Below are 22,708 nucleotides of genomic sequence, written 5' to 3'. Positions count from 1 at the left end.
ACATTTTTTTGTCGGTCGCGAGCGAGCGAGGAAAATGATCAAATTAACTGTTGAGACTAAGATATGCATTCGAGAACTGTCCGCACCTGTAACTCTGTATCTGGCAGACAAGGACAATCTCTTTTTAGTCTCTCAACAGGTAAATAGGAAAATAATTTTATGCAGAGCCTGAGCGTCATGTCTTAGTGCCAGGGTCAGCACCTTTGTGTAAAATATGGCCGTCCCCCCTCCGTGTTGACCAGGCGTGCATACATACATAATATCTGGGCGTGGCCTTTTTTTTTTTGGTAAATATAAATGAATATAACATTGAGTCTACAATGGCCTCAATCCCTCTTTTCAAACTTACAACGTAATGTGATGAACTCCTTCGTTGGTGACCAGGTGTAAAGTGGAAACAAGTTCCAAAGCTATTTGGGACTTTTCTCCAAAACTCCTGAAGCATAGCCCGATGACAACGGCCACGATGATCAGGCCCAACATATTGACTCCTTCAATATTTTCCCCAACGATACGCTGTTCTTTCTGAAAAGGAAAAAAAAAAAATCACTGAAAACCCCCCCCCCCCCCATTCTGATAGCTATTAACTGCATCAACTATTCACAATTTTTTTTTACCATGGCAGAATTGGAGTCGTCCTCATTAACCTCAATCTCGGTAATCCGAGTCTTGTACTACAGATATGAAAAGACGGCAGGTCTTGATTAGGACATTTTCTTCTTTGTGGGAGCGTGTCACACTGCTTAGTGATATAAACACATACCTGTTGGAAGGTCGCCAAAATCAGATCATTTGGCACCATGTTCCTATGAAAGAAAGAGTAAAGAGGAACTAACACATTTACCATATTAAAACTGTGGCGCTGAAAATGATGGCTAACTGACACTCTTATTTTGCTGATCCCTTTCATGCATTGAATTTTCAATGGCTGAAGTTGTCGTGCCATGTCCAGGCAACCAGGCTGCAGATCCATAAAAGGCCTGTCTGAGCCCGTGTGGTTATATTTGTATTTCTTTGTTGTTTTAAGATAAAGCATAAGCCGTTTACTGAGATGCAGTTTACACTTTAAAAGTGTGTGTCAGTTTGTAACAGCATTTCAAATATGTTGTTGGAAACTGATGACCTACACAACTGAGACTACGTCAGTGTTTTATACAGACAACGATTACATCATTTACATATTAAGCAATACTACATTTCTGTTGGGCAGTGGGCCCATCAGAGAATAAACCTTCATAGAGGCAAATAAGGTGGTGAACAAACACATCTGGAATGACCTGTGTGCTGTAAGTAAATCTCACCACCAGGGGGCCTTTGATCAAAACAGATGGCAAAAAGATGACCGCAGACTGAACTAAAGACCTTGTTGAATTGGGAAGTAATAAAGTTCAGATGAAGAAGACGAAGATAAATGAAGAAGCTCTGATTGAATCTACTGTTTTACCTTATTAGATCAGCCATGGCCAGACTTGAGGAGAAGGAGTCATCATCCTCATTGTAGATTTCTTCACCGATGATCCCCGGTTTTTGAAACATCCCCAACATTATTCCTGCAACAAATACACCAAAGATGTTTGCTCTGAAACTCTAACAACACTATAAAATACCAAGATTTAAAAAAAAAAAAAAAAAAAAAGGAAATGCTTCACATGACAACAACTTTTCTTTTCATTTCAAATGAATATAACAAAGTCACACGTTCTTACAAATGTCAAGTTGCTGACGATGTGTATACAAAAAGAAGGGACACATGGGATCTATTCTTACCAATAGTGATGGCGATAAGGGTCGTGGTTATGAAGTACACTGCTGCACGCATGGCCATCGTTCTGGAGATAGTGCGCCTCGGCCCATTCAGTCCTATCAACGATACAAAAAGCATGAAGTATTGTTTATTATTGAAACGTTATGAACTGACACGTCGTTGTTAGTTCAGGTCAACAGTGCACCACAGTAAGCATCGCACTCTATCAATGGATGTATCAGTGTTTAGAAGCGGGCACTGAACTGGTTTCAACACTGGCAGCAGTATTAGGTTCTGTCATTAAATGTATTTATGCAATTCCGTCAATGCTGGATTAAACATAGTGCGCACTGACAAAGGGCAACCTTGATGTTGCTCAACCTTAAAGAAGAAGCAAATTAAGTTTGGAGAAAAGGCGAAGCAAGTGAAGCAGGAGAACTATTTCCAACTCCCGTCCGCATTTCTCCATGACCTCTCTATCCTTCAGTTTTTTTTAAGTAAATAAACATAATTTAAACTCCAAAATCTTAGGAAGACCTGAACACCTTGTGACCTATAACATGGAAGTAAATATCTTTCTCTGGTCTTATGCACAGACATGAGTTGCGGTGCAGCATCACAGGCTTTTTTTTTTTTTTTAGGACAGAGATGGGGTCTGTGTGTATGAGCATGTGTTCATATGGACGATGTTGTGACATAACACTGTTACTGTAAAAAGTAACAGTGATGTCATATCACCCAGCCCCTGTGTAGAGGTGCATTTGAAAATAATTAGTGTTCATTTCGTCTGTCGTTGGGAGGCCTCTGATGTCTTAAGATTGATTCTGCCTGTGTTTTAGCTGCTTGCTAATGAACAATGGTGCGAGATGTCATGTGGTAACCATGCATGAACAAGTCAAGATCCTTATTCTCCTGCATTGTAATACTTCTGATTATTACTTTTATGTTGTTATGTAGCAATTGACAGTTTGATCATTGTTGCCTTACCTAAGATCACTTGTGCCATGATGTGAGGAATGGAAACACATTCTATAAATTGCATGAAGAGTTCTCCTGGTAGACAAATGAGCTTTTTGCTCAAGAGAGACAGAGGGAGGGACCTCGAAAGCAAACCCAGGGCAATGCCTGTTAAAAAAAAAAAAAAATACTAGTTACATAAAATAGTAAGAGTTTCATGACAGGAACGGATTGAACCGCTAAACAATACAACAATATAATTTTACATTATTCTGATCACAGATTTATATTCTGTACCCATGTGGTCTGTACACAGATTGGGATTGTTGTCCTTTGTCTGACTGGATAAGCACAGATTTGTTTTGTTTTAAAATTATGTTTTCACTTCACTGTAGGCTGCTTTTTTTTTTTTTTTTTTGAGTATTTCACATTATTTGCATTTGAATCATTTGCAGCCTGCCTCCCATGTACATTAGACCTATATACAACATTAAACATATAGAAATGTCTTCATATTACACTGTTGTGTTTTGAAACTTGCAGAATAACAATGACACGAATGATTTGTGGTAGCCTATCCTGAAGGATTATGTCGATAATTGGACCAGCTTCAAACATAAATAGGAAGGTAATTGTGCTAAACTTAACATAATATTTACTCATACAATCATTATTTCACTTACCCAAAACAATAGCGATGATGCTTTTAATGGACGGATGTTTGCCAAAAGTCTTGCATTTGTTAATAAAGTTGAGCCACATTTTCAATGGATCTAAAGGAAAAAAACAAACAAAGCTGTTTTGGTCAGTCGCTATAGGATCCAGTTTATGGAACATCATGTTGTCAACTAACTAGTAACAGTAGAATATAGGTTATGTCTACGAAAAATGCACTTTGTGAGGACAGGAGAAACAGTAACAGTTACAAACAATGTAATGTGTGGCTTTATTAAACACAAGTGTTTGCAGCTCGTCACAAAAAAAATGACAAAATCAGACAAGAAAATCCACTTGTGCAGAGCAGTCTATGCTATGTTTCGTATTAGTCGATAAATTAAACTTGATTGTTGTCTCAGCTATAGATATATAAAAACACTAGTTAACTAATTGCGGGATTCTCCGGCGCAGCGACATGGCGGCCATCTTGGGTCAGGCAGCAGACGAGCTGTATGGGAGCAGACAGAAGGTGAGTGATAAACTCTAATAAAAATACTACTAACTCCATGAAATATTGACGGATTTACCCCGCACAACTATGCGCATAATTAACTAATGTACTATGTTTTCAGTTTTTTGTCGTGTCTGGAAGGCTACGTGCACCCAAAAACAATTAATTAATAATTATTAATTATTAATTATCACATGGCTTAAAGTCGGCTACAAGTGGAAAAAAATGACAAAAAATAATGATAGATAGATAGATAGATAGATAGATACTTTATTGATCCCGAGGGAAATTCAAGGCATTCAGTAGCAGTATACAGACAGGCAGGACACAAGACATTAGTTACAATACACACCCGCTGTCCCCACTCCCCTCTGTATACAAAATCCCCCAAACAGATTTAGCAGCCCCTATGTGACTAAGAATAAACATAATTATATGTTAAACCTGTGCAGTTAGCATTAGCAGTTAGACTTAAAACTAATATAGCATAATGTACATAACCTGTGAGGAGAGAAAAACATGTGTTGGTTAAAAGAGACCTGTAAACAGTTAAAGAGCCTTAGAAACAAAGTGCTGACCTTTAGAAACTAGTTACATGTGCATGTACAGAGGTGTTGGAGGTAGTGCCAGAGGTGTGAGTACAGTCGTTAAACAGTCGTTAAACAGTCAATGCAGGAATGTAAATTGGCTCACCCACTTAAAGGAGCAGTGATTTGCATTAAGTGTCCTAGACAATATGGTGAAACCAGGAGTGGTTAGGGTAATTATCGTTAAGTACCCAACTATTGGGGGGCAGATTAGCATTCAGTGTTGGAGACAATAGAGTGAAACTTGACCTAATTAGGGTGATCATGTCAACCCTTACAGATGTAGCATAACACAACAGTAGGATGAAACCAGACATGATTAGGGTGATTATCGTTAAAGTGACCAGTGCTCAGTAAAGTGACTATCAATATGCATTACAGTGTCCAACTGGAGGCTGACTCTGAGGTCAGCAGTGCAGGTGAGGAGTGAGAAAAAAGTGAAAAAAGATTCCAGGGATCACCGTGCGCTTCTTCCCAGCCGTGACAGTGAAGTGTTATACAGTCTTATTGCCAGGGGGACGAAAGAGTTCTTGAGTCTGTCCGTGGAGCACGACTGTGAGAGCAGTCTTTCGCTGAACATGCTCCTCTGCCCGGTGAAGGTGCTGTGCAGAGGGTGGTGTGTGTTGTCCATGATGGAGAGCATTTTGTCCAGAGACCTCCTCTCTACCACTGTCACCAGTGAGTCCAGCTCTGTACCCACCACAGAGCCGGCCCTCCTCACCAGTAATATGCTATAGTTAGCCTAAAGCCTACTACAGTATGCGTTGTAGTATTTTTATAGTCTATGGTTGTAGCCTACATGGCACGCGCTGCGTTTTCATATTTCTGTTATGTCATTTAGTTATTGGTGTTACTAGTTAACTAATTAATGTCCAGAGGTATGTGAGTTAATTTATATTTATAGGAGCCTCTACGCCAAGTTAGACAAGAGCTAATAAATACAACAACATCCACAGAGACAGTCAGACAGACATCGATGAGGTTGTATAAAAAAAAATATTGGTTTCGTATTAGTCGATAAATTAAACTTGATTGTTGTCTCAGCTATAGATATATAAAAACACTAGTTAACTAATTGCGGGATTCTCCGGAGCAGCGACATGGCGGCCATCTTGGGTCAGGCAGCAGACGAGCTGTATGGGAGCAGACAGAAGGTGAGTGATAAACTCTAATAAAAATACTACTAACTCCATGAAATATTGAACGGTTAGCTTTATTACAAACTGTATTATACGTAGGTATGACATATGATGTTTGTACATGTTGAAATTGCCGCTTTTGTTTTTGAAAAACAACTTCATTGTGAAACATAGTTGTGTCCAGCCTATTTTTGCAAATTATCACGGCTGAGACAATAATTTAATTTATTTCATTAAAGTTATTGGGAACAAATGCTATTCCTTCTCTGCTCCACCCATACAGAGGCTATATTTCACTGTTATGTATTTAATTATAATTATACTAGAGGTTACTAATGTAACATACATGGGACAATAAAATGTTATAAATAATGATTTAAAATAAATGCCTTGCGTGTGTAGCCATTGCTTTAGCTATCTATTTAATATTTATGAAAGATCACGGTTAAAATGATGCATTGAGTATGCAGAAATATGACCCAAGATGGCTGCCATGAACCAGTTAAAATGCAATTATAACGCTGTTTGCATTATAGAGGAGCCAGCACTGAGACTGGGGGAATGTAGGGAACGTATAACGCCTGATTTGGGGGGAAATCCTTGAAAGGACATCGGGCTGAGGGACCATAGGGATGAATCATATAAATGTTCAGGCTATGCTTTATACAATGAGGCCAGCCAAAAAAAAAATGTCCACCAATAAAATCACGGTATTTCCCTCATAAGCACGCCGATTGGGTGAAGCTGTTAGAAGGCGGGATCTTTCAACTCAAGCGGAGGCTGCAAGTCCCAGACGAGCAGCTCAAATTAACTCTGCCTTCAAAATAAAACTACACAATCAGTAGTGAATACATATTTCAGGGAATATGTGATCAGTGAAGGAAGTGTTTCCAATGCAAAGTAATTTTGAATCTTCAGAGCACACAAATAATACAAGAACAACTAAAGAACAGTGGTGTTTAACTGAATTCAAATTCAATCACAAATTATTTTGAAAATATTTCTGGATTTGTGTTGCTAAACGCGTCGCTTTCCACTACTGCTAACCTCATCCTGCCGAGAGACACTAGGAGTGAAATAATGAGAATTTACGACAAATTATGGCATCGACGCCTCTGAAACGTGTACTTAATTTTTTTTCGTTGAATCACCTGTGATTCAGTGTTAACTTCTAAACTCCTAATTAGTGATGCTAGTCAGCTAGCCCGGGGTTATCGCTAGCTGGCTACGGAAGTTAGCCAGTTAGCTTGCCGGAGGCTGATAATCTGGTTTCGCGCATTTCAAGCCTTCTTCACTAACCTCTGTAACTTCGTGAACAAAAAAAGACATACTCTAACGTGTGGCAACGCAGCAAAAATGTACATAAGTCGCTTCTAAAATGAAGAGATAGCATTGTTTCAGCTGTTTTTTTTTCTCTTCTCTGAACGCCGCTCTTTTGTTTTGACAAAGGAAGAAGAATTCTCTTTATCAACATCTTTGTTTTGTTTTTTTGTTTTTTTTTGGGAGAGTGTGGGAGAGTTTAGTTTGCCCCCCCCCCCTCCCTTTTTTTATGGCTCCACAGAAGCAGACCCTCCAGGCGGGTTTTGGTTCTGGGGGGAAAGCCAACGGCGTGTACCAGTCCTCCTCCTCTTCCTCCTCCTCCTCTGCGATGGCTGCAGCAAAGAAACCCAACATGCAATTCGTTCAAGCCGACCACGAGTTGTTCCTGCAGGCCTTTGAGAGTGAGTAGCTGCTCTTTTATCACCCAGCAGTGGACATAAAGCTCTTATAAGCTTCACAGGGAGGGGCCATATTTGAATGGTTCGCCCAGGGTCCAAATACTACACTTTTTTTTTTGCACTGCTGTGATTCATGCTAAAACTTTCTGCAGGTCTTCAGGTTGTGATTGCATGTTTCTATACAGAGTCATTAAAGTGGATGCACACACGAACACATTAGTTTGCTTTTTGCACCTCTTTTGAAAGTGTACCAAACTTTGCAGCACTGGAGGATTCATGTATAAAACTAATGATTGCGATTTTAATCAGTTATTTTTTGGCTTATAAAATGTTTAAATTACATACAAGAAGTTGCCCTCGGCACAACTTGATATCTTGAAATGCCCTAATTTTGTTTGAGCAACAAATGTCAAGGAAGGGCAAATCAAAAATGATTAATTGAACATTTCCCCTAGATTACTATTGATTAACATTTTAGTTTTTTTGCCTTCAAAGTTCACTGACGTGGTCTCTTCTGTACATATCCTCAACTATTATAGCTGGGATATGTTTTTCTAATTTAAAAAAAAGGGTGAATATCTGATGAGCTATTTTTGTCTTCATTGAATATTCTGAAACTGAAATCAAAGCAGCGCCTTAAAATAAAGACGACACATTTTCAGTTTTAAAGTAGAAAATTAAAGTCTCGAAAACAGCAGAAAATAAACAGATTTTCCTGCTGTGTTTATATTTGACTTCTTTTTGTTCGGCGTCGTCGTCGACCCAAAAGATGAAATATGTCCAAGCGACCGAAGCTGCTCCCACGTCTCAGATTGGACGTGTGGTCACATGACTCTAAAAATAATCGACACAGGAAAGATCGCCCCAGCCCTATGTCCAGGTTATATGTCGTATTGCACAAACGTTTGCTGTGTTGACTTCACAGATGACGTGATGTGAGTAATAGCTTTGCCTCCTGACAAGCTCGTCATGCTTTTTGTTCGACTGTGAATGATTCAACGTGGAACGTGCTGATCATGTTTTTGTTCTCAGAGCCGACCCAAATCTACCGGTTCCTCCGCACCAGGAACTTGATCGCTGTGAGTCTTTTTTTTAAACTTTCTTTTCTTCCTTCTCGTTGGCGTGTGACAGCACAGAGTAACTCTGAACATTTTCGACCTTTTTTCAGCCCGTATTCTTGCACAGGACGCTCACCTACATGTCCCACAGAAACTCAAGGAATAACGCCAAAAGGTACGTTTCTGTTTTGTGTTTATTCTGCACATGGAGTCAAATGTGGAGGTGAATGTTTTAGAAAACTTCCACCATGTTTCTCTGATGTTATCCGCCTTCCTGTGCGCCTCTTCTGTCAGTTTAAACGTTGATAACTGTGCGTTAAATGTAAAGTAGTCCGCCTCCTTAGAAAAGCGGGTCAAGTGTCACGCTGAGTGAAAGTAAACGGACGTGTGCCGGCTGCTGTAGGCGGGGGCTCGACTGCATCAGTTGAAGCTGAGGTATGACACGTTTTCAGTTAGGCTGCTTTGCATACAGACGTTGAACAGGACAGACACGGAGGGGCTGCTTGTGGTTTTGGTTTTTTTGCAGTCTGGTGTGATAACAGGGATGTCTCCAACCATGAAGGACTGGAGCCAGGTTGGACATTTTTACTCTTGTTAAAAAGCATTACTCTGTCCTCTACATGAAGAATCTCTGTTTAAGAAGTATTTCATGTATCGAGGTGAGTCAGTCTGTGTTTTGTCTGCAGGTGTTCGATTTTGTTGAAATATATCAGAAAGTGAGCGTCTGAAAATGTGTAACAGCGTGTCTTTGGGTGCTGCTGGTTGGAAGTTTAACCCTTCGCTTGTCTTGCTGTTTGCTACACAGACATCCAGAATCTCTTTTTGATGCAGAGCGACTCTGGGTTCATTGATTCTGGATTCAAAGTGTGTTTTTGAACGAGTCCACACTTCAGGATCTGATCCAGTCGCCTGTGAGACAGTCTGCAGTTACTGAGTGAAAGAGCTAGCATTAGCACTTAGCAGGAAGTGAGCGATTAGACAAAAGTTATGAATCTATTAAAACTCTCGGAAGATAAAAACCTCTTTTTTTTATTCCATTCCTTTCTTAATAGACTTCAGTAAATAAACGGTCTTCGTACCATGAACACTGATGCCTCACTTCACTTGTCTTAAAGCTACGTCACCCTGCCAACCGTAACCATGAGCAACCTTAAAGGCAAAGTGCGTCATATCAAACAGTTACTCGTGCAGCGTCACGCAAAGTACAAAATATAAGTCAGTTTGTTCCAACATTTCCTCTCCTGTCTGATGACCATAAACAAGTCAGTTTACCAACGATGAATAGATGCATTAAATATAAATGAAGTTAGCCTTCAATCTAAAATCATAAATCATCTCAACCTGAGAGAAAAAAAATCTTGATCTTTTTTACATTTTTCAGATCAAAGTTTCTTCTTGGAGATATTTACTCAGAAAGTTTAAAGGAAATCTAAAAGTTTGACTTCATGTCTTTAAAGTAAGACTGAAGTGTCCAGCTGTAACGGTTTTACTCTGAATAAATCCAAATCTAACACGCCCTCATCTTCCTTATCAATAAAGGTGCTCAAGACGTCGCAGTTTCCTCTCCCACTCCTTATATGGTCACGTAGTCCTCAGGCTGATGCTTCCCCTCTTTGAACTACAGATCGGGGTTTTTTTTAGGATTGGCGGCCGTTATTTCGTGTTTTCTTCCTGATTTGAAGCGGCGACTGGTGAGGCTGGGCTCGGTTTCACTTTCTGCCACTCTTGTGGCGCCGCACGCTGTGGTCACATGGAGCGCTGCCTGTCAGGATAATAAGATGAACTCACCTCGCCACACTTTACAGTTTAAAAGTAGTTTGATAAACTGCAGGAACACAAAGCAGCAGGTTTTGTTAGATTAAATCCCATCAGTTTGATTCATGGAAGTTTCTAGTGTTTTGATGTGACGGCTGTGCTCAGGCCTCACAGGTGTTTTCACTTACGTGTGCTCATTAGACCTGCGCTCAGGTCGACGCCGGACTGATTTATGTGAGTTTGTTGGTTTCATGCGCTCCAAAAAAGCTCCGATACGATCCAGGTGTGCCACGTGCACGCTTTCTGTTTGCCCTCAGGTCCACACACACACACACATAAAGCAGCATGTCGTCGGTGCATCCTGGCTCTGATTTGTCTCTGGACAGAAATCTGAACTCATGTTCAGTGTGGTCGGATATTTGCGCCCGCAGGAGGCGTCTGCTTCTTTAACCCCCTGCTGTTTGTGTTCGTGTGCACGTTCAGGAAAGGCTCCAAGGTTGACAATCTGTTGTTCAAAGTGGAGAAGATGAGAGGAGAACCAGAGACTCACAGGTAAGCCCCGCCCTGTTTCACCACTCATTTCATTGTACCGTCTCTGACTGGATGAGCTGACCACGTGTGTGTTTACCTTTCTGCAGCTTAGCCTCCAATCTGCAGCTCACCTTCACCGGCTTCTTTCACAAAGCGGGTAAGTTTGACCTCCTCGCCGCCGGCGTTTTTTTTTGTGTTGTTGTTTTTCCTGCTTTTTTTGGATAAAGTCTTGGAGTGAACTTTTTGTGTGGTGGTCCTCTCAGGGAAGCCGTCTCAGGACTGTGAGAACGAGCAGAACTCTGTTTCTCTGGAGGTGCTGCTGGTGAAAGTCTGTCACAAGAAGAGGAAGGTGAGTGTGATGATGCCTTATAAAGAAGAAAAAGAAAAAAAAAACACTTTGAGCCAACCACATGTCCTCGTGCCGCCTGTTCAGGATGTGAGCTGTCCGGTGAAGCAGGTCCCCACTGGGAAGAAGCAGGTCCCCCTGAACCCAGACACGGGAGCTGGAGTCCAGGCCAAGCCGGCCTCCTTCCCCTCCCTGCTGGTCCCGAGCAGCGAGTTTGAACCCAGCAACTCTCACATGGTCAAGTCCTACTCGCTGCTCTTCAGGGTGTCCAGGCCGGGAAGCTCCTGGACGCAGATCAACGGCCTGACCAACGGCGAGAATCACCACGGCAGAGGTGAGAAGACCACGCCTTGTGATTCAGCCGTCCTCCTTTTTGTAAACATGTGAAGCCATGTGTGATTATTCTGCACTCTGTTAGTGATTTGTTTGCTACTTGGTGCATTTGATGTGTGTGTGTGTGTGTGTGTGTGTGTCGTTGTAATGGGCGCATTGTGTCATCATGTTACAGATTTTACAGAGGAAGTGATCAACAGGAAAAGGAGGAGCTCCTCTCTCAGGGACGAGGGAGAAACCACGTTTGTGGCCCAGATGACAGTCTTTGATAAAAACAGGTGAAACACACACACACACACACACTTTAAGTTACTCCTTCCTCTGACATACATCGTGTCGTACGTGACTCTAAAATGTTGTCAATCGTTGCGTGTCTGTGTGCAGACGTCTGCAGCTGCTGGATGGCGAGTACGAGGTGTCTATGCAAGAGATGGAGGAGTGTCCGGTCAACAAGAAGAGGGCGACCTGGGAGACCATCCTGGACGGGAAGGTGGGTTTCACTCTCACCTGTTTGAAAGTGCAAGAACTCAGCAAACGGGAAGCTGAAATCCTGCTGTCTGTTACACATGAGGTCACGGGGAGAAGTTTTTCTCATTTCTGAATGAATCCATCCGTTTTGTTTTTAACTCCCCGACAAGATCTTCTCTAAACCTTTTCTCTTGAATATTTTGAGCAAATCTCAAATTCTCTGCAAGCCGGATGAACTTGTTCTGAATCCTTTTGTTGCAGAAGCACGAGAACAATAATACAAACTCGTTTAATAACGGTATATATAGAAACAAGCAAATCTATGAAACGCCTGAGATGCATTCATATCAGTGCGATCTTAATCCAGCTGCTGTTTGTTTGTAACGACCACACGTTTACGCTTCCTCCCGTCCGTGTTTTGCAGCGTCTGCCTCCGTTCGAGAGCTTCTCTCAGGGTCCCACCCTTCAGTTCACGCTGCGCTGGACCACCGACTCCTCCGACCGCTCCACGGCACCCGTGGCTAAACCTCTGGCCACCCGCAACTCCGAGACCAACCAGGACAGCAGACCCAGCACCCTGAGAGCCCCGCAAACCACCGGTGAGAGCATGAGCAGCACGGCGTGCAATCTGCAAAAAAAAAAAAAAAAAAATATCCAGCAGGAGACGCGCTGATCAGGGTCGGTGTGTGTTTGGCTTTTGTGCTGCAGATGTTAAAGAAACCATAAACCCGGACGTGCAAACGAGGAGGGAGCTCATCTCGGCTGATCCACGACAGAAACTACGCATCTTCTACCAGGTCGGTGCGGCATCGTGTCAGCTCTCGAGCGCTCACAGCGAGTTTCTTATTTGGAGGTATGAGGAGATGGGACTTGATGTCGTGCGTGTCTGTTTTTTTGTTTTTTTTTCCACCGTGCAGTTCCAGTACAACCACAACACGCGGCAGCAGACGGAGGCCAGAGACGACCTCCACTGTCCGTGGTGCACGCTGAACTGCAGGAAGCTCTACAGTCTGATCAAACACCTCAAGCTGTCTCACTCGCGCTTCATCTTCAACTACGTGGTGAGACACACTCCCATCATGCACGCGTGTGTGTGTGTGTGCGATTGTTGTGATTGTTACTGACTCTCCCGATGTGTGTCAGCCTCATCCTAAAGGAGCCAAGATCGAGGTGTCCATCAACGAGAGTTATGACGGCTCGTACGCAGGAAACCCTCAGGACATCCACAACCAGCCGGGCTTCGCCTTCAGCAGGAACGGCCCGGTGAAGAGGACGGCGGTCACGCACGTTCTCACCTGCAGGTAAAAAAAATCCTCGTCCCGCTTTTTTACTCTTCGCCTCATCCCAGATGAGAAGTGTCAACGTCTGTCCTTCCTGCTCAGACCCAAGAGGACGAAGCCGAGCCTGTCGGAGTTCCTGGAGTCGGAGGACGGCGATCAGGAGCAGCAGAGGACGCTCATCAGCGGTCACAATCGCCTCTACTTCCACAGCGACAGCTGCGTGCCGCTGCGGCCTCAGGAGATGGAGGTGGACAGCGAGGACGAGGGGGAGCCCGACTGGCTCCAAGAGAAGACCACCAAGGTCAGTTTGAAGGACAAACCCGCTTCATAGAGTTTATTATCTCCACCTGCTGAAGCGGTTCATGAGTAACTTTTTGATGCACGTTTGAAGAAAGATGGAAGAGCAACTTTTTTTAACATGCATAAAAAAACTAACAGCTGATTTTGAGTCTCCGCGGAGAAGTTCACGCCCAGTTCAGAAACGACATTTTAAACCTCCAGAGTTTTTCTTCCTAGATTATTCAGTTCACTCTGAGCGCTAACTTTCACACCCACACGTTTCCTGTTTACTGAATTCTCATGGCGTTTTACACGTCTTGTGATGGACTCATTGTAAAGAAGGTCGATCGATAACACGTGTGGTTTATCCGATCTGTCCGCAGCAAATCGAGGAGTTCACCGACGTCAACGAGGGGGAGAAGGAGATCATGAAGCTGTGGAACCTCCACGTCATGAAGCACGGGTATGTATGGAGCAGAGACGAGGATCAATAAGATCCGCCCCTTTTTTTTTTAATTAAAGAGACGGGACAGTGGAGTCAGAAATGGAGATCTTTGCGTTCTTCTCTTCCAGCTTCATCGCCGACAACCAGATGAACCATTCCTGCCTGCTGTTCGCCGATCACTACGGCGAACGCATCGTCAAACACAACCTCTGCCGCAACTTCCTGCTGCACCTGGTCAGCATGCACGACTTCAACCTGGTCAGCACGCTCACCATCGACCGGGCCATGGCCAGACTCCGCCTCCTCGGCAGCCAGAGAAAAAGGGACAGAGAGGAGGACGGAGACGAGGAAGAGGAGGAGGAGGAGGACTGGGAGACGGCTGTGGAGTCGCAGCCCGAACTCGATCCAGATCCAGATCTCGACCCGGCTGAGTACAGCGAAGAGACTAATCAGGGCTGCCTGGAGAACGGAAAGCAGCATCAGGAGGAAGAGGAGGAGGAGGAAGAGGAGGGAGGAGCTGTGACCGAACGCTCGCAATCTGGTTCACATTCTAAAATGCTAAACGCCAAGTCGGAAATCCAGAAAGATCCGTGAGCAGGACTCGAAAGGGCGTCAAACACATCTCTGCAGGGATTTTATTTTGAAGGGCAGAAACAAGATGAAGTCGCTATTTTTTTTTTCTTTTTTTACACATTTACATCAAAGACAGGCTTCAGAGGTTTTACTCAATAATTAGAAAACACTGACGCCAAAATCTTTGTAATTATCTTTTAATCGTGTTCTAGATGTGACGGGGTCAGAACTCGGGTTACCACGTCCATCAGACAAATCCAGAATCAGCTTCCAGTTCAGGTTTTTTTTTTTTTTTTTTTTTTTTTTTACTGAGGCTCTTATCTGACAGAATCTGCTCCACCGCGCTGATGGAGCGGCAGTCTGGTGGCTTTGAAGGGAGCACTTTTCTGTTTAAAAAAAATGAATAAATAAATCAGGATCTTACTCTTGACCAAACGACGTTCTGAAAATGTAATAAAACCTCTCTGAATTATGTTCAGACAGTCAGGACAGTAAATCAAGTCTATCGGCGTCAGAAACAGGAAGTTTGAGTCGACGCAGGTTTCACTTCAGTCCCTGATCCAAACTTAAAGAACGCAGCGTTTGTTTTCTCTGGACCAGTCAGCCCAGCGTTTGCTGCACCAAAGCTTTTTTCTTTATCACTTCATGAACGCCTCAGTTATTGATCACACAGCGGGATACGATGAGGCGTCTAAACGGTTCTTCAGGGCTCTGATCGAGCTGCTTGTACCGTTTCTTTTTAAGTTTCGGACCCGGAGAGCTCAGAACTCGGCTGCAGCTTCGTCCTCTCATCTCCGTCTGGTCTCTGGTGTGTGTGTGTGTGTTTTGTCCCTTCAGGTGCACTGTAGGTAAACCAGCGCGTTTCCCTGATTGGATGGAAAAGAACGACCCCGCTGCGACCTTTTAATGGCTCTTTTCAAAACCACCAGGCGGCTCAGCTGACGGGTCAAAGGTCATTTACTTTAACATCCATGACGACTCAATGTCATAGCCTTTAATCTTTTTAATATTTCAAAATAAAAGCAGGTTTAAAACCGTACCAGAATTCAGATATTCCTTATTTTATTTCAAAATAAAAGCCCATCTGAATCCAAACAATAAGTTATGTTTTCATAGCTTGAGACAGTACAAGAACTTCAAAATAAAAGCCTAACAAACTGTTTAGGAATGCAACATCGTTTCATATTTAGTACTTGTTTTCTGAGGACTTTCCGTAAGTAATCCATAAAGACCCTTAAACCATAATCTGGTTTAAGGGTCTTTATTATTATTATTATCTCTGGTGCTCAAAGCGTCGCTGCTGCTGCTTGTCTGGCAGCGTTCACAGGTGCAAACACTGACCTCATCAAAATCTGTCTCCTTATTTTTACCCCCCCCCCCACACACACAATTTCTTCAGGACAACACGGCGCCGCCCCTTTAAGAGGACGCAACCTCAAGGGCACTTTTTTTTTTTTAGAATTAAAGTTCAGCGATGTAAAAACTGTCTCAGTACTCAGTCAGTGTCGGTTGAGGAGTGATGATTTCTAGATTCAGCGTTTCTTTCTCTCAAGAAGACGATCTACAGAAATGGAGTCTTCAGGTGCTTTGTAACAAATGTCTGCCTTTATTTGAACTAAGGGCTGCAGTGAGTAAATTATCTGTATCATCAAGTCATTTGTTACTCGTAGAAATGTTTATAAAATGTGTAAATAACACCCTTCACTTTCCCAGAGTCCTAAAGCGTCTTCATATTTCTTCTGAAGAAAACAAAATCTTTTTTTCTTTTTGTTTTACTGTCCTAGATGAAAAGAGAGGAGGTGAATCTGCACGTATCTGAAAACTATTTCACTCAATAAGAATCTGAACCTTTTTAGAGGATTTGACGTTTTGACAACAAATATAAAAATCTCTGGGAACCACTACTCTCCTTTTACTTCTTTTTTTTAATCCTATTGATTATTTGAGGAAAACACTCATGCAAGTCAAATAAAACTTAATGTGCGCACGTCAGCTGAAAACATGGGACACAAGCTGAAGGTGGATTTTTCTCTCTCTCTCTCTCTGCAGGTGTTTGGTTCATTTCTCCCTCTCTTTTTTTTACGCCGTCATAGTCAAACCTGGTGAGATGGAAACAGCTTATCTCTTAGGATTCTGTGACTATCTGAGCAGCATCATGCAGGGTCAGTAGTTCAGTATTTCACACCAAAGGGGAGATGGCTTCGTTGCAGATTTGGTTGATGATGATTCTCGCCTCCGATGGAGAAACGTCTCTCGTTTAGTTTTGTAAATAAGTTTTTTTTAAGGCTTTCACTTCCTGGAAGTGATCTGAAGTTTCAGTGAGACAGAAAGCTCACCATTCACATGCTGGGTTGTAGTTATTTTTTTTAAATATATTTTCTTTTCTGCGCGTTGAAACACATTTTGTCTGCAGCAGTCAGGACGGACGGACGGGACCGAAGCAGACCGAATTGTTGGATTCGTTTTGTGACTCTATCAAAGCTTTACATAAGTTTGGAAGGATGATGTAGACAACACAATGTGTCTCCTGATCTTTGTTTTTAGTCTTTCACATGAGACCAGCAACATTTTGCACAAAATGGGAGGAGCCATGTCAGGAATACAGAAACTTTTTCTTCAACGAGTAAAAAAAACAGCTCTGATGAACTGGAACGTTTTGAGTAGAGTCAAAATGGTTTTCTATTAAAAGATCAACTTTGTAACATAACTGATTTGGTCTCTTTCTTTCTCCAGGAGTTAAAAAAAAAAAAATATGCAAAGGAAGAACATTTCCTTTGTTCTTGATTGTTTAATGTTCATGTGATTTTAAGAAACAAGAAAAATAATCAGAATAAATATTGAAGAACCACAACTTTAGTTTTATGTAAAATAACAATTATCCCTTTTAATTTGTTTCTGATTGCTAGCTTGAAATGATGCCAATGATGTTGTAGCTTCACAATGTGGCCACTAGAGGGAGGCAAACAGAACTGTTTAGACTGAATGCTATGAAAACAAATATAAATCAAAGAGACGATAAATGTTTTCTGACTCAGTACACATTGACATTTTTAAATTGTTAGCGTACAAATTTGATCATTTAGCCAAAAGAAACTACCTTGATAGCATTTTAGCGCTGTAGCTAGCTCACTGTGACCTGACCATAACAGCCTGAATTATGTAAAAAAATAAAATAAAAAAAAAACTGAGGTGAAAGAGGGAGCAGGTTACAAAATTTAAACTTTATTTAACAAAAAAAAATTACAGAAGACAGAAAGGACATCAAATGCAGTTCATGAGTTTATCCAGCAGAGGTCACTGCTTTGACCGCCAAACATTGAACAGGTTTTTTCTCGCTCTACCTGAAGTCAACTTGTGTGCACTGGTTTTGAGGAATTCTGTACCATGGACTGGACGGCTCCAGTGACCTCTGGAACGACAAAACGCTGACCTCAGATCAGCTGGAAAACAAGAAGAACCTTTTTTTTTTTCAGAGACCTGGACGAGAGGCGGTCACGGCTCAGTGGTAGAGTTTGAAGATTGGGGGTTCAATCCCGAGCTCCTGCTGCCATATGTCCCACGTGTCCTTGGGCAAGACACTTCACCCCAAGTTGCTCCCGCTGCTTCATCATCAGTGTGTACGAAGAGGTCACATTAAATAGCAACCACTGCCATCAGACGTGCCGTGTAAAAGCGCCTTGATTGGTCAGAAGACTAGAAAGCGCTACTCAAACTCAAGTCCATTTACCAAGACAAGTGTTGGTTGAAATGTGGATGATGAAGCTCCTACGTTATCTCTGAAATATATTAAAGTGTCCCAAAGGTGTCTCATGAACGCTTCCGCCGTCATCTAAAGTCCCCTCGTCGTTTTTATCTCGTTCAACAGATTCACAAGTCAACAAACTCTCCTGTTTTCTTCTTTTTTTTTAAATCCTCTGCCGGCCTCGACATTATCAGACTGATTAAAAACGTTAACGCTAATTTAGTTCCCCTTAACTCGACAAAATGAGGCTGTGAATCGTTCCTCACAGATTTATTACAACAACCATCACTTCGACATGGAGCTGATTTCATCTCATACGTAAACAAAAAAAAAAATTACAAAAAATTGTAATTTTGTGTGAATACTGTGAAGATGATCGTCGATGCAAAAGTGTAAATATCATTCAGATTTACAGTTTGAGGCGACGGATAAAAAACATTTTGTTCTGTTTTGTCACACATTGAAAGATGAACGTTTTGGATTGACTCCAGAGGAGGTCACAGGTGTCTTCGCTCACTGACCTCACCTGTGATGTAAAACATAAAACATGAGAGAATACTGACACACATTTACTCTCTGTGACATAAAGACAGAAAAAAGAACCTTTAATGAAGCGCTTAAAGCAGAAAACACTCAGGATGGTTGTTGTTTTTTTTCCTGAACTGTCCCTTTAAACTTGAAGACAAACGAGGGACTTTCACAGTGATCGGTTTCAAACTGAAAACCTCTGCAGGTCGATTCCAGGACGAGGCAGCAGGAGATTGTAACACGCGTGTGTGTCTTTGCATTTTTCTGCTGCTTCACACAAAAAAAAAAACAAACCTGTGATCCTGTGGCGTCTGCCGGCTGTGTTTTTAATAAACTAACACGTTGCATAGAGTCACAGCCAACTTTAATCCACGAAACACAACTGACGATTAAAAAAGGAGGAGAAGAAGCTGTAAACGATGGCTGACCTCAGAAGAAGAATCACTGGAGTCGATCCCTGACTGTTCTTCTGACAGTGTTTATATAAATATCAAGGCCCGGGTTCAGATCTGACCTTTGACCTCTATCCCGCGTGTTGTTCCTCTCTCTCTCTGATTTTCTGACTCCATCTTTAAATAACGGCATAAAAAAGCGGCAAAGTAAATCCTTAAAAAAAAAAAAAAAAAAGACGCATCAGCATGATTCGTCACATTTTCTCCCTAATAAAAGGTTACAAACAACAAGACAACAAGGGTGACAAGAGGAGATGGGTTGTCATGGCAACTTCTATATTATTCTAGTAAAAGTCAAACAACATCGACGCCTGTTACGAAACCACAGGAACAAAAACCGAAGTCCTAAACAAACAAAAATTATCGGCACGTTGCAAACATATTTAATCTCTCTCTCTCTCTCTCTCTCCCTCTCTCTCTCATTAAACAAGATGGCTGAACTTTTCCCTCCTTTCATTATTAAAATGTCGGGGATCGTTTCCTTTTAAAAACACAAGCTATCGAAAAGTATTAAAAAGTATCGACTAACGAGAGTTTGTTTGCAAATCAACCAGGAAGCAGAAAGAAGGAGCCGTAACCGTGGCAACCACCTTCATTTATCTGCCGTGGCGTGTTTAAGAATATTCTGTTGGATTTGAACTAACCCGTTAAAAACGTCTCACCACATAACGGACGAGCTGACAGGTCCCGCGTTTTGCGGCGTAAAATCGTTTTCTTTTTTTTTCTTTTTGTGTGTGTGAATGGGATTCGGCGGTTTTTGAAAAGGGGAAATTTACACGCCGTTTCTGGTTAAGTGAAGCATCTTCCTCTTCCAAAAAAAAAAAAGCACAAACAGCAGAAGAAGAAAAACGGAGCCTCTGCGGGTGTCTTTAACCTCCAGAACTTTTAAAAAGGATCCATCTTTGTTTTTGTTTTTTTTAAAACACGAGCACTTTCCAGCCGCAGTGGACGAAGGAGCAGCCGAAGTGGAGGCAGTCCACCGCCTGATCCACCAGCCAATCAAACACCACCTCCCTGTTCCCTGAGCCGATGGTCACCCTCAGCTTGAAGTCCCCGCCCTCGCTCGGGTTGTTGTTTTTGATGGGGAACAGGTTGACCACCTCCATGTCGAAGGTCACGGCCGAGCCCACGGTGACGGCCGGCAGCTGATTGGTCATCTCTTTCCCGTTGACGAAAACGGCGCCTGAACATCGACACACGGAAGAACAGCAGAGGAGAGAGTTTTGAGAATTCATGTTTTTCTTTTGCATACAACAAGCCTCGTGGTTAAGTGTGCACGCCACGCCACGTGTTAGTCATCCAAGCGGACAGCCGAAGGTTCGAATCCCACCTGTGGCTCCTCCCACATATTTCCCACGCTCTCTGACTCTACCCACTTGTGTCTGTGTTAGCGTACCATTGGTGGAAATGCAGACAGCCTGGTCCCTCTGAAGTGACTCCGCCCCCCTGCTGTCCACGCACACGCCCAGAGCGTCCCTCCGATCCATGGGACCAGCAGCAGTGATCCTACACACACACACACACACACACACACACACACACACACACACACACACACACACACACACACACACACACACACACACACACACACACACACACACACACACACACACACACACACACACACACACACACACACACACACACACACACACACTGATCAAACACTCGCCTTTAGTTTCACGTCCTGCTGAAATCTAAACACGCTTTTGAGCGTGTGCGTGCGTACTTGAAGGTGAGCGTCTGCCCGCAGAAGTAGGTGGGTGCGTTTGAGTAGAGGACGGGGCAGCGTGACTGCGAGGAGTCGTTCCTCAGAGCGATGTTCCTCCTGCTGCTCAGGATGTAGCCCTCCGTGCCCGGACACCACTCTGCAAAAAAAAAAAAAAACCCACGCACGTATAAACATCGACCTCCACAGCTCCCCCGAGCGAGCGCCTCCTAAAGTGGGCGGGGTCTCGTCATACCGTGCGGTGTGAGCGTGGTGTAGCCGGTCTGCGGGATGCTCCAGGGGCTCCACTCGGTGCGACCCTCCCCTCGGGCGCAGACTCTGAACAGGTAATCCGTGTTGGGGTCCAGGTGGAGAACCAGGAATTCGCAGTCACGGCCGATGTAGGCGTCCTCGTACTGGCTCCCCCCGCTGCCCGACCGCCGGTACTGCAGCCGATAATCTGCAGCTGCAAAGTCCTCGTCCACCTGGAAGCACGCGGAGAATGATCACATGACGAAAAGCATCCTGATGAAATGGGTTTTTTCTGCTCTCGGCTGACCTTACACCAGCGGACCAAGATGCTGCCCGGCCTCTCCTGCAGCTCATCGATCTGAGCCGGCGGGTGAGAAGAGACGGAGCCGTGGCGGGACACGCGCTCCCTCAGCAGCCCGAGCACGGTGTCGTCCAGCTGGGCGGAAACACACGGCACGTCCACGAGCGCCGGAACCTCGGGAAGACTGGAACACACACACACACACACACACACACACACACACACAGGAAACAGGTTTCAAACATGCACGTTTACAGGACACGCTCGGAAACTAAAGTTACGTTAAATTTGATCTCTGAACATCTGAGAGTCAGAGAGTCGGGGTCCTACCTGTCCAGCTGGATGTGCATCGCCTTCTTGGTGAAACTGCCCAGTTTGTCCTCCTTCTCCCCGAGACCACAGCGCAGAGCTGCTTCTCCTGGACAGACAGGGACGACAACGCGCGTTACGATGGATCAAAAAAGTCTTTTTATTTCTTCAGAGGGAAAAAAAGCTGAAAATGAAAAATGCTTTTTTTTCTTCCAAATATTGCATTCCTTTCAAAGAAAGTTCTGTTCCTGGACCGACCCTCTCTGAGCAGCTCGTCCGCTTGGCCCACGCCGTGCTCGATGAGGCTCTGGCAGTCGTCCAGCGGCTTGACGCTGTTCGCCTCGATGGTGTCCACCTCCGCCAGCAGGGCGTTCAACCGCTCGGTGAAAAGGCGAGCTGCCGCCGCCTGCAGCTCCGTGAAGTGTCTCCGGAGGGTCTCCCGGGCCTGACCCGAGCTGCCCCGGACCTGCAGGGAGCAGCCAGGAGGGAAACTCATGACTCTGCAGTCAGACATCGAAGGCAATACGGAGGAACAAAATCAACACCAAACTCGTTAAATGCACGGTGCGTGGAAATACTTTCCAACGAATCGACCAATCAGAGGACGCTCGATTTAACTTTCAATGCAAACACTGTTTTTCTGAGTCTAACTTTCTGCACAGGCTGAGAGACGTCGATGTCACTTCTCCCTCGTAACCTAGCAACAGTGAGCACAGCTTTAAAGCCTCCTCGACGTCAAAGAAAGAAGATGTATTTTTTTTTTTTTTTAAAAGAGGCGGACTGATCCGCGTTCAGATCTGCTGCTACATCACGATGTTGATCGACACGAGAAAAAAAACAAACGAAAAAAAAATCAAAAGCTGAATTGAAACTCGGGCGGCTAAAAAAAGAGTTCAGAGGCAGCAGCCTGTTTCAGAGAAATCATTTTCACTCCTGTCTAAACTGCACAAAGCTATTTAAACAGTGCTCTCTCTGTTAGGTTTGAAATATGACAGACGATCTGGAGTTTTTTTTTTGTTTTTTTTAAGTTTG

At 43.4% G+C, this 22,708-nt stretch overlaps 3 protein-coding genes across 6 annotated transcripts in view; 1 reads left to right on the top strand and 2 right to left on the bottom strand.

The window, feature by feature from the left end:
- Positions 1 to 397: 397 nt before the first annotated feature.
- LOC306838846 (excitatory amino acid transporter 3-like) lies at positions 398 to 3,725 on the bottom strand. Its single transcript, XM_079367226.1, has 6 exons — positions 3,385 to 3,725; positions 2,732 to 2,869; positions 1,768 to 1,860; positions 1,445 to 1,550; positions 764 to 806; positions 398 to 674 (listed from the first exon to the last, which is right to left on the bottom strand). The coding sequence occupies exons 1-6, from the start codon at positions 3,539 to 3,541 to the stop codon at positions 597 to 599; spliced, it is 615 nt and encodes a 204-aa protein (XP_079223352.1). The 5' UTR covers positions 3,542 to 3,725; the 3' UTR covers positions 398 to 596.
- A 1,461-nt stretch (positions 3,726 to 5,186) lies between these two features.
- Positions 5,187 to 15,426, top strand: LOC306838833 (polycomb protein suz12-B-like). The gene is made up of 17 exons (XM_079367206.1): positions 5,187 to 5,610; positions 7,157 to 7,316; positions 8,346 to 8,392; positions 8,482 to 8,546; positions 10,610 to 10,678; positions 10,765 to 10,814; positions 10,921 to 11,006; positions 11,091 to 11,337; positions 11,512 to 11,614; positions 11,721 to 11,826; positions 12,229 to 12,403; positions 12,513 to 12,601; positions 12,722 to 12,865; positions 12,948 to 13,105; positions 13,187 to 13,385; positions 13,747 to 13,826; positions 13,937 to 15,426. The coding sequence occupies exons 1-17, from the start codon at positions 5,557 to 5,559 to the stop codon at positions 14,400 to 14,402; spliced, it is 2,298 nt and encodes a 765-aa protein (XP_079223332.1). The 5' UTR covers positions 5,187 to 5,556; the 3' UTR covers positions 14,403 to 15,426.
- Positions 15,427 to 17,583: 2,157 nt separating this feature from the next.
- Positions 17,584 to 22,708, bottom strand: part of crlf3 (cytokine receptor-like factor 3) — a 10,320-nt gene continuing 5,195 nt past the window's right edge. For all 4 annotated transcript variants that reach the window (XM_079367213.1, XM_079367212.1, XM_079367211.1 and 1 more), the window contains exons 3-9: positions 21,935 to 22,142; positions 21,698 to 21,785; positions 21,374 to 21,551; positions 21,071 to 21,299; positions 20,836 to 20,974; positions 20,500 to 20,609; positions 17,584 to 20,286 (exon numbers count right to left, since the gene is read on the bottom strand). In XM_079367213.1, coding sequence (XP_079223339.1) covers positions 20,021 to 20,286; positions 20,500 to 20,609; positions 20,836 to 20,974; positions 21,071 to 21,299; positions 21,374 to 21,551; positions 21,698 to 21,785; positions 21,935 to 22,142 — 1,218 coding nt within the window. In that variant the 3' untranslated portion in view covers positions 17,584 to 20,020. The remainder of the gene's footprint in view (positions 20,287 to 20,499; positions 20,610 to 20,835; positions 20,975 to 21,070; positions 21,300 to 21,373; positions 21,552 to 21,697; positions 21,786 to 21,934; positions 22,143 to 22,708) is intronic.

The sequence above is a fragment of the Symphodus melops genome (genome assembly GCF_947650265.1).
Source record: "Symphodus melops genome assembly, chromosome: 17".
In the NCBI taxonomy this organism is placed as follows: Eukaryota; Metazoa; Chordata; class Actinopteri; order Labriformes; family Labridae; genus Symphodus; species Symphodus melops.
Note: the sequence above shows the minus strand (reverse complement) of the source record. Positions and strands in the feature narration are given on the sequence as shown.